At 47.8% G+C, this 20,277-nt stretch overlaps 1 protein-coding gene across 2 annotated transcripts in view; it reads right to left on the reverse strand.

The window, feature by feature from the left end:
* Positions 1-19,989, reverse strand: part of SH2D3C (SH2 domain containing 3C) — a 33,240-nt gene extending 13,251 nt beyond the window's left edge. The window contains exons 1-3 of one of the 2 annotated variants that reach the window (XM_081339910.1): positions 19,941-19,989; positions 15,942-16,758; positions 6,458-6,497 (exon numbers count right to left, since the gene is read on the reverse strand). In XM_081339910.1, coding sequence (XP_081196036.1) covers positions 6,458-6,497; positions 15,942-16,758; positions 19,941-19,977 — 894 coding nt within the window. In that variant the 5' untranslated portion in view covers positions 19,978-19,989. Of the gene's footprint in view, positions 1-6,457; positions 6,498-14,663; positions 14,817-15,941; positions 16,759-19,940 lie in introns of those variants that run through there. The other variant, XM_081339911.1, reaches the window with a different exon arrangement.
* Between the last annotated feature and the right edge of the window lie 288 nt (positions 19,990-20,277).

Genomic DNA, 20,277 nt, shown 5'->3' on the forward strand with positions numbered 1-20,277 from the left:
CTTCACAAAGCTCTTAAGAAGGGCACAAGAAGTCAGAATAAAATTCTTTCCAGGCAAATCAGCCTCTGAATTGCCCGATCAATAGATGGAAGGAATCAAGTGGGTTCCAGGATTGAATCTGGATAGACTTCAAGGGCAGCGGATGTTTAGATGTGGAGGAGATGAAGGGACATTGTCTGCTTTCTGAGTTGACATACGTGGGATTGCTATAAGGTTCCCGGAGAGAAATGCCAAGAAATGGGCTGAATCGGAACCCAGAGTCCTTCACCGCGGCAAGATAAGTCCCTGCATAAAGAGGAGACGCCAAACCCATCGTCTCCTGTTTCTCTTAACACCACAGATGGAGCCTCCACCTAGCGTGTGAGTCCCTGAGGTTGTACCTGTAAATAAAAGATAGACCAAATTTCTGGGTCTTCAGCACCAACCTTCTCTGGTTGAATTCTAAGCCAAGAAGCAAAAAATAATAATAGCAAAATAATTAAAATATTATAGGTGGTGGCCCAGTTCTGCTAGCCTGCCCTTTCCACCACCGTCAGCAAAATAATATTTCGGCCGAAATTTGATTTATTTCTTCTCTGCCACCCTTAACCAATCTTCATTGGTTCCTGCTTTAACAACATTTAGACCGGGTCAGTACTTCAAGGGGAGATGAGCAAAAATAAAATAAAATCCCAAATCTTTGAACTAGGGGGGGAAAAAAACCCCTCAGAACTCATTTCTAAGGAGATAACATCCGTACAAACCATCTAATCACCAGGAATTGACCTTAAGTCAGTGGAAACCCCACTGAGGTTGGGCCAAGCCATCTCCTTCGAAGTCCTACAAGCCTCCCGCGAACTCTCTTAAAATTTTTCAACTTAGCTGGTTTTTAAGACCCTTTTTTAAGCACCGCGGACAGTTCCGATGAGCTGAATTAACCAGGTTTATCTGCTCCCTTCCAGCAATTCCCTTTTTTAAAATCTGGAATGCTTCTGCTGAAGGATCCTGCTAGCAGCTAATTCCCTGCTCGGCTACTTCCCAGGTTGGCTGGCATGACTAAGAAAATGCCAAAATTCTGCTTAGGAAGGGGTGGGCGTAGAAATCATTTTCATTCTTTCCGCTGGTTGGCAAGGACGTCATCACCAGCCCCCTTAAAATTATGTTCTTTCTTTCTTTCTTTCTTTCTTTCTTTCTTTCTTTCTTTCTTTTCTTTTCTCTTCTTTCTTTTTTCTTTCTTTCTTTCTTTCTTTCTTTCTTTCTTTCTTTCTTTCTTTCTTTCTTTCTTCTTTCTTTCTTTCTTAGCATCTCTTCCCCTGCATTGAGGTTCTGCTTAAACCGGAGGAGGGGGGGCAGGCGTGTGAAATAGTGGGAGTGCTGTTCGAGCAGAAATCCCCTTCCCCAAAGGGTAACCCCCTCTAGGACCACCACCACCCCTCTCCTCCAAGGAAAGCAGGAGACAAAACGGAGGCGACTGGGGTGGGTGGGGAAGGCAGCTGTCATTCAAGGCATGACGAGCTGCAGCCCCAGGGTGAGGGCAAGATGTAAATTTCGGAGTCCTGCATTGCCGTGACATCATAGGCAACTGATATTTGAACACACACACACACACACACACACACGGGGGTGTCTGTGTCAAACCCACACACTCTTTTTCCATCCTTCCAATCGGAATACTGTACAATTATTATTTTTTTCTCTTTAAGGGCACCCCTTATGCCTATCTTTGTCTGATAGATGGTTGCGAGGGATGGATACGACGGAGGGATGGAGAGACTGACTTGGCTCCCTCTTCCCTTTCTCAAGAAGCAAGACTGCAACTCCCATGGCTGAGTGAGCATGGGAACTGTAGTCCAACCTCTTTTTTTCTTTCCGGTCTGTCTTTATTCTTCTTGCTTCTCCCTTGCCCCAGGGATTCCCTGCTTGCAAATCCTTCTGGAGAGCCAGTATCTCTCCAGCTAGGCTAGGAGAAAGAAAAGGGGCTGATGGCACATGTCAATCTCGGCTTGGCTGCCCCCCACCCCCAAGGCTGGGGCGGGGGTGGGTGGGTAGAGATCTTTTCCTGACCTCTGACCTCTGCAACCAGCCTGGGTCAAAGAGAGCAGAGGCTTCCCAGCTAGCTAAGGTGACGGGATGGGATGGGAGGGGGGGGCCTGCCCCACCCACCCCGGATTTCTGCACAGAAGCAAGAGGAGCAGGGTTGCGAGTGGGTGTCAGTGGGCGTATGTGTGTAAGCGCTTCCCTCCCACCTGCTTTTCTGACCCTTAAGGCAAGCCCACCCACCCACCCACCCACTCCTCCTCTTCCTCCTCCAGAGGCCCCTTCTTCACCCCCTCTCCCTCTGGAAGGCCAAGCAGGTGGGCGAAGACACACACAGACACACACCTTCTCCAACCCATACCCTCCCCGCTGGCTGGGGAGGATGGGGACTGTAGTCTGAGCACACTTCCTAAGGGCCCTCCAGGCTGGAGATGGCTGAAGGCAGCCGGTTTTTACAGAGGCGGGGGGGGGGGAGGGAGGGGAGGATGGCTGAAGGATGCTGACCCACGGAGCCAGCCCCCTCCCAAGAATTTCGCTCCCCCCCCTGATCCAGAAATGGAAGCCCACCCCTCATCCTTCCGACAGGAGGGACCCTCCCACCCACCCACCCAAGCCGCGTCCACCTGGATCCCCGCAGGCAGCAAACACGGGTGGGGAGATGCTCCCCCCCTCCCCAAAAAAAAGCATCCGGGCGGGGAAAGCTCGCCTGGAAAAGCGGGGAATCCCTTGGCTCGCTGCCTCCCGCCGGCCCACCCACTCACCCACCCACCCACCCAGCCAGCCAGACTCCGCCGGCTCCCGGGGCTGCCGGCTCCCGCTTCTGCAGCCACACAAAGGCAGCCCCTTGCAGACCCTTTGGAGAAGGCATGCTCCTGCGACCCCCCACCCAATTCATGCATCCGCAGCAGCTGTCCCCCCCTCCTCCTTAATTTTGTGCGCCTTCCCCGTCCCCCCCCCCAAGCGTTGCTTCCAGAGCCAGCCAACCCTGCTTGCAAAGCGCCCGGCGAGGGGGTCCCAAGCGCCCCCCCCAACCCCCCCACCCTCCCTCACCTGCACTTGCATGAAGGAGCCGCGGTAGAAGCAGCAGGCGGCGGCCGACAGGGCGCTCCAGAGGCTGCAGCGGTCCGTCATGGCTCCGTCCGGCGGCGGGCGCCCGGCTGGGGATCCAGTCCTGCGGCGGCGGCGGCGGCAGCGCTTTAACTTCAGCCGCGGCTGCTTCCCACATTACCTCATCGCTGGGCGGGGGCGGGGCGGGGGCGGAGCCTAAGGAGGGGGGGGCGTTGGAGGGGGGGGTCCCCTGGCCTCCTCAGCATCCCTGCCCCGGGATGCTCGGGATGCAACCAAGGTTGGGGTCATTATCTCTCTGCTGATTCCTGGGTTGCGGTCTCCAAAGACCCCCCCCCAGCTTGGTCACTCCCCTCCCCTTTTTTTTTTGCTTTGTGTGTGTACACAGACACACACAGACACACACAGACACACACACACACACACACACGCCCATCAGGGGATTGCCTTTCCCTGCAGTAGTGGCAGACAGACCCCCGTTGCATTCACACAACCTCCTGCGAGTCTGACCTGTCCGGATGTTGCAGCCCAAGAAACTTGGGATTGTCGGTCGCGGCGGCTGGGCTGCTGGGCAAGATCTTGCCACTGGGCTGCTGGGCAAGATCTTGCCACTGGGCTGCTGGGCAAGATCTTGCCACTGGGCTGCTGGGCAAGATCTTGCCACTGGGCTGCTGGGCAAGATCTTGCCACAGACAAACCACCTGTGGCTAAAAGTCAGCCCTGAATTATCAGCCTGGTTTGGTGCTAATCTGGCTGCGGGTTCGGGAAAGCGCACGCGTGCGCGCACGCACACACATAAAAGCATCGGTGCCCATCTAAAGCTGCTTCTGCCCCCGTAATTTGCCCTTAGAAGCTGAAAAATGATCCTATATAGGTAGTCCTCAACTTTACGACCACGATTGGGTGTGTGTGTGTGTCTGTCCGAATTTCCGTTGCTAAACAGGGAGGCTCTTAAGCGAGGGACGCCCGATTTGGCGCTGCGGCAGAAATGGCTTGGCACGGCGATTGCAATCTTTAAAACCCTCACCTGCTGCTGCCAGGCATTAAACTCAATGCAGAGTTTATCCTAGGTTTGACCTTGTGGCTGATTCTCGACAATGCTGCATTAAATATCATTTTAATGTCTCCAAGCAGGGTTTTGTGTTGTTTTGTGTTTTTTTTTTTTTTTTGCTTTTTTAGTTTTTCCAGCCCTCTGGCAGATTCTGCCCCACTGTCCGCCGAAGGGCTCATGGCCCAACCGGACGAGGAAGAACGGGTGTCTTTCTCCCCAGCACGAGCTTTCTGAAGCCAGGAAAGTGGGCATTTGATGCCCATCATCCTTAGCCAGATGTCCCAACGATTTAGAAGTAATGTTTTTTTTTTGTGGGGGGCAGGGAAAACAAATGAAGAGCTTGAGAGCATATTGAGAGAAATTGGAATTATATGGATCGGAGCCCAATTAAAATTAGGGGAAGTTTTCAGGACTCTGGTTCCAAAAAAACCTCAGCAGTTAAAACCTGCCTGCCCACCAAAGGCCCATCTAAAGAAACATATTTTTACCTCTAGCTGAAAGAGAGAGGAGGGAGAGGTAGCTTTATTTCCTGTAGCAGGGAGTTCCACAGCCTGGGAGTGACCACCTGCTCAGGCAGGAAACCCTACACCATTTCAGACAAACGGCTGTCCAGTCTCTTCTTAAAAACTTCCACGGAGCATTCACTGCTTCTGGAGGCAGGTTGTTCCACTGGTTAATTGTTCTCACTGTCAGGAAGTTTCTCCTTAGTTCCAGGTTGCTTCTCTCCTTGATTAGTTTCCATCCGTTGCTTCTTGTCCTGCCTTCGGGCGCTTTGGAGAAGAGCTTGACTGCCTCTTCTTTGGGGCAGCCCCTGAGATATTTGGACACAGCTATCATGTCATCCCTCGTCCTTCTCTTCATTAAACTAGACGCACCCAGTTCCAGCAACCGTGGCTCTCTTTCGGGCTGCGCAAAATAGCTGGAATTATTTCCAAAGAATTCTGAGAATTATTTCCCTGAAGTGCAGCCATTTCGCTCAGCTTTGTTTTGAGCATGAGCCGTTCGGTGTGTGTGTGTGTGTGTGTGTGTCTTTCGCTCCCGGTGTCCCCAGAGCAGGTTGCAAATTGCTTGGCAATCCCTCCCATTTAGATTGCAATCTTAATTTCCTTGCCTAATGTCCCAGGTCCGCCTGTCCCCATCGGGGAGTACGGCTCGGCCTCCGCCAACCATCACCCCCTTTTCCAGCTTCGGCATTAATTCTGCTTCTCAGGGCCACGGACGTGGCCCCCTCAGCCCCGTGGCTTCTCCCTTGCTAAAAAAAAGCAGAGTTGCCAGCTCTTTCCTTTTGCCTGTTTTGGGGACCCAGGTGGCAGCCGGGTTGGAACGCGATGCCAGGCAGCCAAGAATGTTGGCAGGGACTGAAGTGGTTGGAGAAGAATTCTCACCTTCTGGTTGAGGCTTGGCAGCTTCGGAGCACGGCGCCTTCCTATGCAGAGGCAGAAGCCGGCGATGCCCGCCTGAAAATTTATTTTGGTGCCCTTTGTAGGGATTGGCTGCAAGCAAAGCTGGGTTTTGCCAGCATTGCATTCATTTACTTCCCCGTATAGGTTTTCTAGGGACGTGGTGGCTCAGTGGGTTAGGACACTGGGCTTGTCGATCAGAAGGTCGGCAGTTTGGCGGGTCGAATATATCCGAGTGCCGCGTAACAGAGTGAGCGCCTGTTACTCGTCCCAGCTTCTGCCAACCTAGCAGTTCGAAAGCACGTAAAAATGCAAGTAGAAAAATAGGGACCACTCCGGTGGGAAGGTAACAGCGTTCCGTGCGCCTTTGGTGTCTAGTCATGCCGGCCACATGACCACGGAGACGTCCTCGGACAAGCGCTGGCTCTTCGGCCTTGAAACGGAGATGAGCACCGGCCCCTAGAGTCGGAAACGACTAGCACACATGTGCAGGGGGAACCTTTACCTTTATAGGTTTTCTGTTACTCCCTTTGCAATAATCGGTGTGGTGGTTTTTTTTTGACCTACAATCCTCATCCCCACCCAGTTCTCATTTCCTTCGGCCAGATTTATGCCTCCTCCTTCACCCTTCGGTCAGGCTTGCGGCTCTGCGGCCTGAATTGTTGCGCCAGGACAATTGTGACCCTCGCAAGGCCAGCAGGCATCCAGCCAAACAAAGGTCCTGTGGTCAGGGGCTCAACCTGCTGTCTTATCATGACAGGTTCAAATCCTGAAATCCCAGATATCCCAAGCCGAAGCAATGAAGTGCGAGCGTCAAAGCTTAAGGAACGCATTTTGGGCGGGGTTGAGGGCATCGATAAGATCCAGATGCCTTGTAATCCCAGGTTACCGAAAGAGGAGAAAGGAGAGAGAATGGCTTCCCTACCTTAACATATTCACTCGAGGATCCCAATCCGTCGGAATGCCTAGAAAAAACGAGAACATCGTTACAAAATGGGCAAAGCTGGCCGAAATACAGATGGCAATTTGGCGAAACCTTAGGCGAAGTGCAGAAATATTGCTAAAATAAACCAATAGGAAACTTAACAGGCCACAGTTAGTAGCGGACAAAACGCGCAAACCGTTAACCCGCCCCCCCCTTTTAGGTATTCAAAATCATCTTTTATTTATGTTGCTTATTAAAATTATATGCCTCACTGCCAGGTGCTTCTTTTTGAAAGCTCAACCTCGGCTACCTGACCCCCGCTCCTTTGAAAGGGGTCCTCGGAGGTTTCTAGACTGACCACCCTGGTTTAGAAGCCGTCAATCCACAGGCTGAACCCAGCATAGGCACAAGCCTACATTGCAGCAAACCCTGGCTTAAGGGCAATGAATGTCTTCCGTTGAATGATCTCTGATGGCTCTCAGACATATTATGCTATATATCTATCAATGAATATTTTTCTCTTGCTTTGAGTGCCTTCTAGTTAAAAACCCACTGAAAGCTTCCAGCAAAGTTTTTTTTTTCTTTCTTTCCATTTTGCACCTTGAAAATTGAACAATGACATCACTGCATTAATAAAGTCTTGGGATATTTTCCTTATAATTACGTATCACCGACTGTGCTCTTTTCCAGCCTTGGCATTCCTGTATGTATCTCTTTGGAGAATTCAGAACACCGGGTTTAACATATTCTGTCAATCAGTGATACAACAACCCTGTAGAGCAAGCCGATAGTAATAGATAGTTTCAAGGTTACCATGGCACAGCAAAAAAAAGACATGACTTTTTTTCACGCTTACGACCTTTGCAGCGTCCCCAAGGATCGTGTGATCAAAATTCAGACACTTGGCACAACTGACTCATACTTATGACGGTCGCAATGTCCCGGGGTCACGTGAGAGTCCCCTTTTGCAACCTTCTGACAAGCAAAGCCAATGGGGAAAGCCGTATGCAATGAATGACTGTGTTCCTGGCTTATCAACGGCAGCGATTCGCTTGAGCGCGGAAGCGGCAAGGAAGGTCATAAAACGGAACGAAACCCGCCGAACAAACGTCTCCCTTAACAACAGACCGTTTGGCCTCAGTTGCGATCGATAAGTCAAGGACTTGCCTGTACTGTCCCAGAAATAATAGGAACCTCTTTGGCGTATCTAGCCAGGTATCCCATCAACATGGCTTAAAAGTGGGTCTATTCTTACCGTTGAGACTTATTATTATTATTATTATTATTATTATTATTATTATTATTATTATTATTATTATTATTATTTATTAAAGAGTTTTACAAAAAATTTTTTTACAATACATTCCCAAATCCCACCCACCCCAAACCACCCCCTTCCCCCCCCCACTTCCCAGAGCTAAATACAGGGTTATAGTTATAATAATCATATTCTAACTAAAGATTATCCATAATATAAAATTAACCAATTTCATAATGTGCTTTAACTCCCCTTTAACATAGATACATACAAAGTACTAACACTAAAATTAATAACAATATCCCTCTAAAATCTACTCATAAGCTAAATGGAGCTTTTTAGTCCCATATTTATTCTGAATATAATCTATCCATCTCCTCTAAACTGAAATACATCTTTCTTGTGAATGATCCTTCAAATAAGCAGAAATCTTAGACATTTCTGCAAGATTCGAAACTTTAAACACCCATTCTTCTATGGTAGGCAAACTATCCTTCTTCCAATATTGTCCCACCAGTAACCGTGCTGCTGTTATCAAATTCAACATCAGATTGGTTTCTTTAACATCGCAATCTACAGCAATGCCCAATAAAAACTATTATTATTATTCTTATTTTAAAAAGCGATTTGGACATTTAAAAAATACGATAGACAAAGCTGGTGGCCTGCACACTGTTTGTCAACAGCCGGGCTGTTTGGCAAGGACGATTGGGGTCTTTTTCCCCCTGCCACCCACACACACCCACACCCACACCCACACCCACACACACACACACACACACTTTGATTCAACACGTGCTTTTGCTGGGTTTCTGTTTATCTGCCTGTCCCCCAGGATCCGGGAGGAAGCGAGGAATGCATAGATGTGCGCAACACCCATTTCCTCGCTGCTTCCCTGGCCGGCTCACCCCGCCCCATCTGTTTCCCTCCGACGGGTTCCTGAATGGCGGGAACACCATGGCCCATCTTGCAGGATGGAAACTGTGGGGGCTGGAGAAGAGGGACGAAAATAGCTGGGAGGGTCCTGGGGTCAGCCACCAGGCGGGCTTCCTGTGCTGGAAGTGGTTAGTCTTCATCCTTTTCCCCTTTGGGGCCAATTTCTCCATGGAGAAGTAGGATGTGGCTAAATATGAGGACATTTTTCCTGTCTCTTCTACAGGTTAAATTGTTTTCTTGGGGCAGGAAACCTTTTTTTTTACACCCGAACGCATCGGTCTATTCTTTTTTCTGCTTGCACATTTCTCCCCTTGTCTAAGTGTATTTGAACATAAATTTAAATACGTTTAAGTATGTTTACCCGTGCGTCTATTTATCCGTGGAGTAGGACTGAATTACTTTTATCCTTCTCGTCTATTCCACTACCTTCTCTTGTTGGTATCATTATTGTTGTTATTATTATTAGTTGGATATTGTGATTATTATTACTCTGTTGCTTTGCATGTACACTGAGAACTTATGCGCTGGAGACAAATTCCTTGTGTGTCTATCACACTTGGCAGAATAGAATAGAATAGAATAGAATAGAATAGAATAGAATAGAATAGAATAGAATAGAATAGAATAGAATAGAATAGAATAGAATAGAATAGAATAGAATAGAATACTGTAGAATAGAATTCTATTCTATTCTATTCTATTCTATTCTATTCTATTCTATTCTATTCTATTCTATTCTATTCTATTCTATTCTATTCTATTCTATTCTATTCTATTCTATTCTATTGTTATTTCTATGCTGTTCCATTCCATATTCTATTCTATTCTATTCTATTCTATTCTATTCTATTCTATTCTATTCTATTCTATTCTATTCTATTCTATTCTATTCTATTCTATTCTATTCTATTCTATTCTATTCTATTCTATTCTATTCTATTCTATTGTTATTTCTATGCTGTTCCATTCCATATTCTATTCTATTCTATTCTATTCTATTCTATTCTATTCTATTCTATTCTATTCTATTCTATTCTATTCTATTCTATTCTATTCTATTGTTATTTCTATGCTGTTCCATTCCATATTCTATTCTATTCTATTCTATTCTATTCTATTCTATTCTATTCTATTCTATTCTATTCTATTCTATTCTATTCTATTCTATTCTATTCTATTCTATTCTATTCTATTCTCCCCTTAACCTCTCTCTTCTACCCTCAGCTTATCGGCTAACTTATATGATTTGCTATCAGTCTGTTTGTCTCCCACCCATCGGCCATCGCTTCTGCCCTCTTGAACACAATCCAGAAAATGACATTTGCAACTCAGTTGGACAGGCTATAAAAGAACAGGGGGAAAAAAAGACTTGTAGTGCCACCAAAGGAACATTTGATTATTGTTGTTTTTTCACCCACACAAGTGAAGAAACAGTCCCTGAACTTAAGGATCTTCCTCCGTCTGGTTTCGGCCAAGTGGTTAAACTGGGTCTAAAGTTAGGCTGAGATCAACAAAGTCCTTGCTGATGCGGGAGATAAATTGGGAAGCCAGGAGACAGGTTAGATGGGGGAGGCTAGCAGGGCGTCTGCCGTTTAAATATTCAACAAGCCACCTTCATTTGAGGAATGATCTCAGTCTGGTTTTTTTTTAATGATTACTATAGCAATAATTCCTCTTAGGAGAGTACGTGTGTTTTTCTGCTCGGTGTTCCGGTCGTTCTCGCTAAAAAACCACACATCAATATAACAATAGCAATAATAATAATAATAATAATAATAATAATAATAATAATAATAATAATAATAATAATAATAATAATTCTAAAACGGCTGTGAAGGCGAGCTGAAATACAGGCTCTTGTAACACGGTGGCTGCCAGCCCACACCGCCCGTTAGCTCCTTTGGAGCCTCCACATCCAGGGGCAGTCTATCTGCCTTGGAGGGAAGGAGAGGCCACCATCCACAAAGAGCTGTTTGCCTCCTCCCTGCCCAGCCGAAGGGCCTTTTTCAGACGTGCAAAGTTCAGCACGGGAGCCCTTTGGATGAAAGAGACCGAACAGTGACTCATTCAGAGATGAATGCAAAGGCTGGATCTCCATTTCAGAGCGAAATGGCTTAAAAAAATAAAAAATAAAGAGCATCTTGTGCCGAACAACAGCTGGGCGAAGGAAGGGAGGAGCCGGAGGGAGCTCCAGGGGAGACGACGATGTCCTGGTTTTTCGTTAACCATAGTTTATTCCCCCCCCCTTCTCCCGCGATAGGCCAGATTTGCCTGGCCCTGCTGTTTCAAACGCTCGGCTGAGTTTTGAACCAGCCGACAACCCTGGGTTGTCAGGGTAAGGTCAGAAGCGTGGGAACCAATCTGCAAAAGCACAAGCAGACTCTCCTGATCTCGGAACAAACCCCCCCACCCCGCAACTCTAAGGGCTCTTCCCCCCCCCCAAATTTGCTACCGTCACCTCATTCCGAACTTCGTGGGCCTTTTTGCAGCCCCCCACCCCAGTTGCCCCCAAAGTTTTCCACCCAGCGCGAAGCGCCAGAAGAAGACAGGCTTTGGGGATGTGGTGGGGGGGGGACCGTGAGAAAAATTCCAAGGTTGCGAATCTGGCTGGAGGGTGGTGTGTGTGTGTGGGGGGGGGATTCTGGGCAGGAAACCAAGAATTGGAGAGCAACTGGGGACTAAATCTGAAAAAAGCAGAAATCCTCCGTCTGCTGTCTTCCTAAGACAGCCCCCCCCAATCCCTCTCCTTGCTTGTCATCTTAAGCCCTGCTAAAAAAAAACTCTTCCCCAAATCCTCCACCCCCCAGACTCCCACGCAGGGAATAATATATATATATATATATATATATATATATATATATATATATATATATATATATATATATATATATATATATATATATATATATATATATATATATATATATATATATATATATATGCAAATTATTCAAATTGCTAATAAAGAAGGCTGATATATAATCAGCCCAGGTTCAAATCTCAGATAAAGGGTATGACTAACTGATGAGAACATAAAGAGTTCGAAATGATCATCTTAGCCTCCCGAATTCTTTATTAGCAATTTGAATAATTTGCACAAATAATGAGCTGTCATAAGTTGACTATGTCCTGTGGATAAGCCCTAGTCGGGCCAAAACAGGAATGAAAGAGTTAATTAACAAGGTCCATTCAAAAAGCCTTGACAAATACTTAAATATATATATATATATATATATATATATATATATATATATATATATGTGTGTGTGTGTGTGTGTGTGTGTGTGTGTGTGTGTGTGTATAATATCTGTCTCTTTGGCCTCCTAACTGCTAGCAGATGTTCTCAGCCAGCGTCTTGATTCCCAGGGAAAAGCTGGCTCGGGTAATTCGGCAAGGAAAGGATGGTGGGAATTTTTTGAAGGAAGCTGACCCGCTTTTTTCCTTGGCCGGTCAAAGGGCGGGGTGGGGTGGGGGATTTTACGGCCCTGCTGGGGAGGGGGTCAGCCCGATCGTGGCGGGTGCAGCTTAAGCCACAACGCTTCCTGGCAATTTTGAATCTGCGCCTTTCCAAATAAAATCATTTTTTTAGGGTACAAGAAAGCCTAACGATACTCTGTATAGATGCTAAAGTATTGGGGTTTTTTTTGGGAGGGGGGGCTGAAAGACCAACAGGCTGGGCTTGTTTATCCCCCCACCCCACCCCCGGAAGGCATCAATCTGACCTACAAATCCCAGAGGCTTACAGGACTCGTGTGGGAACCAGACAACGTGGCCTTTAAACCGATGTAAGCGAATAAAAACAAAGTATCTGAAGTACAGATAATCCTCGGCTTACAACCTTTCATTTAGTGACCATTCGTAGCTACAGCGGCCCTGAAAAAAGTGACTTATACGGCCGTTTTTCACACTGACGACCGTTGCCGCACCCCAAATGACCACGCGATTCACCTGGGGATGCTTGACAACTGACTCGCGTTTATGACCGTTGCAATGTCCCGGGGTGACATGATTCCCCTTTTGCCACCTTCTGACAAGCCAGGGAAACTTAAGAGCCACTTAACAACTGCCTTACTAACAACTTAACAACTGTGGGCGGGAGAAAGGTCCGCAAAATAGGCTGCTAAGCCAGTTTTGCTTCTATCTCACTTATAACAAGAGAGATTTTGGCTCAATTGTGGATTATCTGTATTGTCCCAACCAGATGCTCTTACTCCTGGAACACACCTCCCATCTTCCCCAGCAAGGGTGCAATTACACCCCAAAGCAATGGGACTGAAGTAGGATCTTTGCCGTTTCTCTCACAAAGTAGGGGTGTAAGATTGGGACACAAGCAACCGAGTATTAGGAAGGGAGTGGAGAGACGGTTAAGTGGCTGAACTCAAACAGAACAGAAAAAAAAACCACCAGGGTTATATTCACATGGGGGGGGAATTTGGTGCCTGGCCTACCTCACAGGGTTGTTGTGAAGCTATACCTCACAAAACGGTGCAGAGAGGAGGTTTACAGCAAAGGTCTTCAACCCCCGGTCTGTGGACCGGTACCGGGCCGCGGCATGCCAGCAGCCGGTCCGCACCAACAAGCAAAGCCCCATCCGTGGGATGCAGGCAACACACAAACCCACGCACTCTCCGGTCCGCGGAAAAACCTCTCTCCGCGGAACCGGTGATCCCTGTTGCCCGAAAGGTTGGGGGACCTCTGGCTTAGAGTAAACCCGAAATAAGGTGTCACCTTTCCTGCATCTCTGCTATTTTCACGATAGAAATAGCTGTAACGCCATTAATCGGGGTTTCCTAGCCACCGTCCTAATAAGCCACCGCCATCCTAAGCAAACGGCTCTGGAGGAATCCATTTGATTCCAAAAGATTCGTTGTTAGGGTGGGGAAAAAAATATCGGCCCCTCCAATTTCCTTGCTCTCTTGTGTCGGACCATCAAAACAGCCGGCCTCTCTTTTTTTTCTTTCAACGGCTGTTTGTTGTTGGTTTTTTTTGAAACTCACCACTGTTTTCTAATTTATTTATTTATTTGAAAAACTTCGCCGTTTATTTCTCTAAGCAGACGGGAAACCCCAAACGTTTCTGAGATTAACGGGAAGCCCAGGCTTCTCCTCCCGAAGGGATCAATCGGGTCCTTTGATTCAAACATGCACAGATTTTATTTTATTTTCTTTTTTTTCTGGAGTGGGGGTGGGGCGGGGAGAAGAATATGGAGGAAGAGGGTAGAAACACCTAGAAGTTAGCCCTAGAAGTTAGCTAGAAGTTAGCTAGAAGACACCTAGAAGTTAGCTAGAAGTTAGCTAGAAGACACCTAGAAGTTAGCTAGAAGTTAGCTAGAAGACACCTAGAAGTTAGCTAGAAGTTAGAGATGAACCAGCAGAGAAAAGAGGGCGAAAAAGAGAAGAGAATTGCATTTTTATTTTTATTTATTTATTTATTCATTTTTAAAAATGCAGTAAATAGAACAGCGGCCTAAAGAGATGGACCGGGGATGTGGAGAGACTTTCTGAATAGTTCAAAAGGTGGAGACGGGTTTGAAATGTGGGAAAGCTAACCCTGAACAAGAGAATACAGCCCAAATGTTTTTAGTCTTTTGCGTGCTTTCATTTTTTTTAAGCTGGCATGTAAACCTGGCTACTCTGGTTCGTAAACCACGATTCCTGGCTTAGCCCTGACCTGTGACCCCGCCCGTTTCAGTCTGAAAAACACAGGCATCCCACCTGTGAGAGCGCGGCCCTTGCAGCTTGCAAAGCCCGTTTTTAGAATAAGGTTAACGTCACTTACTTGACACCCCCGTAGTTAGAAAGGGGAAAGAAAAAAAACGCAGCTTAGCGCAGTGGCCCAAACCAGGATTGCTAGGGTACTGTTGCAACAATGGTCAATTGTGCCAGACCCTGGTTGAGATGTTGTGGGTCCGTCTACCTTAGTGGGATTCCAGAACAACACCTGAAGAACCCAACTCAGCATTGAGAGGTGAACAAATGCCAGTTCTGGCCAAACGAATCCCGCTGGCCTTACCTGACTGGGTCCAGGATGGGGCATCGCATCCCCACTTCGGCCATCGCTCCTCCTGCCAGGTTGTACCCCAGAAGGAAGGAGAAAGTGGGGATCTTCTCCACGCTGACCCCCCCACCCCTCTGTTCAGCTGCTCCGTCTCCTCGGCCTCTGCCAGCCTTGACCATCCAGGCCCCTCCCTCCCTTCCTCTGGGCCTCGGTTTCCCCTCCCCGAGTCCCCGTCCCTCCCTCTTCCCCTGGAAGGCACAGCCCAGCAGAGCCTGGGAGCTGAGCACGGGGGACATTCCTGGTTGCCCACTTAGATCTGGAACCTTCTCTAATCCCAGTCTCCTGGGATCACAAAGCCCCCCCCCCCCTTGGGAGGGTGTGTGTGCCTAGCGTCCATCCCTTGATGGAGAGAGAATCTGGAGCATAGAAGCACCAGCCATGTTTGGGCCGTTGAGGACAACTGGGTGGCAGGAGACCAATTTCTTTCTTTCTTTCTTTCTTTCTTTCTTTCTTTCTTTCTTTCTTTCTTTCTTTCTTTCTTTCTTTCTTTCTTTCTTTCTTTCTTTCTTTCTTTCTTTCTTTCTTTCTTTCTTTTCTTCCTCCTCCTCCTCCTCCTCCTCCTTCTTTTTTGCAACGGGTAGCAAAAATCTCCCGCCTGGTTCCTTGACCTTGTCTTGTCCACCACCCAAAGGGGTGGTGTCGCTTGTGTAAGGTGGATTGTCCTCTTCTCTCCCAACTTGCAGCGATGCCTCCCTCCCTCCCGTCTGTCCCTCTTCTGCCTGACGTAAGGGCTTCCCCCTCACTACGGGAGTAGGGCTGGTCTCCCTCGGCCGCAACCTAGTTCAGTAAGATGAACCTCTACCCTACAGGGTAGAGCTTCTCAACCTCAGCAGTTTTAAGAGGGGTGGACTTCAACTCCCAGAATTCCCCAGCCAGAGAAAGAAGTCCACCCATGTTAACTTTGCTGAGGTTGAGGTACACCATCCCAGAGGACCTCCCCGGCTGTAATTTTTCTTGGGAGGGGGGGTGGGGTGGGAAGAGTGAGGGAGTTTTGAAATGGAGCTAGCTCGGGGGTGGGGGGGCTTCAAACTTGGCCCTTTGATGACTGGTGGACTTCAACTCCCAGAATTCCTCAGCCAGCAACGCTGAGTTGAAGTCCACCAGTCATCAAAGGGCCAGGTTTGAAGACACACACCCCGAGCTAGATCCACATTACCCAAAGAGAACCAGTGGGTGATGGACCATCCACCCAGACCTTGGTTCCAACAGAGCTCCACAACAGTCCTATCTCACCTTTGTTCTGGGTCCTCCTCCGAGGTTGTCTCTGCCGTCTCTTGGTCTCTAGCCTCCTTGACCCTCTCCTCACAGGACAGGATTGCTTCTGGGGGCAGATCTTGGTTGAGCTCTTGCTGAGTCTTTGTAGGCTTCTTCTCTTTGACGGATTTCTTGGACTGCCCAACACGGGCCCTCGGCATGGTGCCCAGGTGGCTGTAGGCATCACAAGACTGGGCGTAGTGAGATGGACTTAAGGGGAAGACTTCTAGGTCACCTTGGGCCCTCTCGAGGAGTCCAGTTGCTCCATGCTGTTCTTTCTCCTTTGTTCCTGGGCTGGACACCCCTCCAGGCTCAAGGAAACATTGAGAAGATTTCTCAGCCTGGACCATCGCTTCTGGGGAGCTGCTTGGGCCAATGTCGACCACAGACGATGACCTCTCTTTCGCGTTGGCTTCTGCTCCTTCTCCCCACGTTGGAGAACCTGTCTGTGGAGCAACAGCAGCCCTCACCACATCTCCAAGCTCGGTGGCCCTGGGCAACGTTGGCTCCAAGGCCTTCTCGGCCCCATGGCTCCCGGCCTTCTGTCTTGTGCTGGCTCTGGGCATGGTGCCCATGTGGGTGAACATGTGGCTGGAGCGGGCATAATGCGAGGGGCTTTTGGGGCCAGCCCCCAAGTCGTCTTGCGTGATCTCAAAGTTGAGGGTCAGGAAGCCTTTCGAAGAGAGGGACCCCCCTCCGTAGGACTCGGAGAGTCTGGGGGCAACGGAGACTCTGCGGAAGCCCAAGCTGCGAGGAATGCTACTCAGGCTTCCAAACCCCTTGAGCTTAAAAAACTCTGAAATAATAATAATAATAAAAAAAAACCAGAAAGAGGGTCACTTACTTCCCAGGAACGAGACTGGCTGAGATTTACAAGATGCGGTGTTTTTTTTCCCCCTCCCCAAGCTTCCCCGAACATATTTCTACCCGTTGCGACTGTCTCTAATTAATCGGAAACCGTTGGGATTATTTATTTAATTTTTATCCCCCCTCCCCAGAGACGTTGCTCTCTCTTTTCCTAGCGTGATTTTCAAAAGTTATATATTTTTTTATTTTAAACAAATTCTCCTCTCCTGTTTTAACAGGAGGATGCAGAAAATCAGCCTGGTGTGTTTTTTCTTTCTTTCTGTTTTTGAATATAATTCTGTTGAGAATTATGTCAACTTACTGCTAAAGTTGGCTTGGTGACTCTTTCTACAAAGCGTCAAAACCAGAGATCTGTGAGTTCATTTTGGTTTTGGTGTTCACAAAAAGTCCACAAGGGGTTTCCCAGCCACCGATAAATGTAGATAATGTCTTTCCCCCCCCCCTAATCAATGTTTAATTTAACCCCTTCAGCAAGTACGATCATCTCCATCCCTGTCGTATGTATTGCCAAATCTTTCGATCTTTGTGCACACAAACATCTTGCTACCATTATTATCACGTCTAAAAGCAACGTTTCCCCCCCAACTTTTTATTTATCAATCCCAAAGGAAATGATTTAATTTCGATTGCACATGAATCATATTTGTGAAAGCTGTGAAAATATCTCACATCCTCACATCATACACTGTTTTAACTTCTACCCTCAAAATGACGCTATAGGATATTGCACACCACAACTAGACACAAGGACAGTTTCCCCCCCCCACCCCCATGCCATCACTCTGCTAAACAACTAATTCCCACAACACTGTCAAAGTATCTAGTAAGGCTGTATTACTATTCTTCTTCTGATCTTTCCTATTCCCTACCTCCTAATCTATTTAGGACTAGAAGTTTGTTGCTTGCATCTAACAATTTATATTGTTTTATTTAGTAAAGGTAAAGTTTCCCCCGCACATGCGTGCTCGTCGTTTCCGACTCCAGGGGCCGGTGCTCATCTCCGTTTCAAAGCCGAAGAGTCAGCGCTTGTCCGAGGACGTCTCCGTGGTCACGTGGCCGGCATGACTAGACGCCAAAGGCGCACGGAATGCTGTTACCTTCCCACCGGAGTGGTCCCTATTTTTCTACTTGCATTTTTACGTGCTTTCGAACTGCTAGGTTGGCAGAAGCTGGGACGAGTAACAGGCACTCGCTCTGTTACGTGGCACTCAGGATTCGACCCGCCAAACTGCCGACCTTCTGATCGACAGGCTCAGCGTCCTAACCCACTGAGCCACCGCGTCCCTCATTATTTAGTATCCTAGCCTAATTTATGTTCATTTCTTATCCGGCATCCTATGACTATCACTAAGTGTTGTATCTTATGATTTATGATGAAAGTATTTTTACGATGACTATGATCGCGATTTATCACTTGTTGCTTGCGTGCACACTGAGAGCTTTTGCACCTTGCATGTGTCCAGTGCTGTCCATGGACAACAAAGAATTCTATGCTATTCTAATTCTGTCTTTAAAATCCTCTGAGTCGGTGCACGCGTTTGAACACCCTGCCAATGTTACCTTGCGGAATAAACACTATTTCGACACATCTGGGCTTCACGTGACGGGCACAAGGTCTGAGCGCCGTCTTCCCTAGAGGTGGACTCCACAACCGCAGTTGGCCGGGGAGGATGGTGGTGTTAGTTCCACGCAGCAGGAAGCCAGTCTTTGGGGCTCACAGAACCCAGAGATTATGGAGCAGAAAGAGCGAGCGACGTGCCTGCGGTGCAGATCAAAATCTGCCCACTTCCTGGCGTGGGTTCCTGTTTCACGCTTCCTTCAGCCTACACCTGCTTTCGGAAAGAGCGAGGCCTCAACTCTGCTCCGTTTGTAGTTGCTACAGAAGTCCCCGACTTACGACCACAAGAGCTTAAATTTGTTGTGGAATGAGACACTGGTTTTGCCCCATTTTACAACCTTCCTGCAGCTGTTAAGTTAGCGGCATGGTTGTTAAGAAAAGCAGCGGTTGTATCTGGCTAAGATCTGCCGAGCATCCAAGCTGCTGGAACCAAGCTTTGTAGGTTCGTCGTTCAGACCGATGTGGACTAGCCTCTTGGAAAGGTCGATCAATGCCGTAGCACACCGAGAGGTAATCTCCTGAAGTCGAGCCCAGCTTAAAATCTCCTGAGATACAGGGACTCTTCTCCAGTTTGTGGGCAAATGTTTATACCGCAGCTTCCAGCTCGGCGTTTTCTCAACTTTATCCACTTGCAAACGTGTGGATTTTAATTCCCAGAATTTCCCAGCCGTTGGGGGGATTATGGGAGTTGAAGTCCCTACATCACAAAGTAGACCATGTTGAGAAACAACCGCTGTAGCTGACATACACACTCAAGGCACTTAAGCTGGATTTAGAAAGGGAAACGCCAGGCTATAAAGCAGACCAAGTTAAAACATTGGGTGGAATTGTAAATGGTAAAGCACTGGATCCAACCGTAAATCATTTCTGCATTGCTGCCAAGGCAATTACCGGCTAACGCTTAGCGCCGAGTTTGTTCTGAATTTCCCCTTTCCTTTTGGCACAGCTCAGCCCAAACCTGGCAGCTCTGCCCCGGAATCACGAGAGCTAGAAACTTACCTCTTTTAACATCCTGACTGTCCCACCAACCCATAAAAGCGGCAGTTTAAATCAGGAATTTCTCTCTCACTCAGGCAAAAGCAGGAGCCATTTAATCCAGCTGCCAAATTCCAGGAAAAATTCAAGGCCCCCCCCCCGCCACAAGTCCTTTGCGTTATCCCCCAAAGTTGCAAAAGCGAGCTTTTTTTTTTTTGCTTAAACTACCCGTCCCTTTGTACATTTTCCCCAGCTTGAACATTCACACGACAGGGGGGGGGAAAGTGGGGATGGGGACCGGGGTGGGGTGGGGGTGTTGGCCAATCCAGGAGTTTTGCTGGGGGCAAAAAAATGCAGGTCTCCTGTTTTGAGTCCCTCCCAAGTAGCATCCGTGCAAGCCACTCAACGCACACGTCCAGTCTGGCTCCTGGCTTGTTTTTTTTGCCCCAAGTGAACAAACCATTAAATTCTACTTGCCCTCTTACCCCCCCACACACACACCTGATGCCACAACTTACTTTTAAAGGCACCTTTTTTCTTCTGGCTCTCAGCCATTTTTTTTTTTTTTGGCCCTCCGATTCGGCCCGGAGAAGTTTTGCAAGTGATGTGTCATCACATTGTCTTGCCTCTCTTCCTCTGCCACAGCCACCCAGCCACCTACCCACGCCTCCCTTCCTCGCTCTCCCTTCTCGCACAAGACACGCCTGCACCCTGCCGATCTCTCAAAACTGTTCTTTTTTTTTTCCCCTCCTCTCTTGGTTTTCCAAAGGCTTTTTTTTTAAAAAAAAAGGAAACTGGGGAGGAACAGAACCAGATGCCTTTTGCATTTATAAGGGATTGATTTCTTGATTTCTC

This window comes from Vipera berus, assembly GCF_964194415.1.
Source record: "Vipera berus genome assembly, chromosome: 15".
Taxonomy (NCBI): domain Eukaryota; kingdom Metazoa; phylum Chordata; class Lepidosauria; order Squamata; family Viperidae; genus Vipera; species Vipera berus.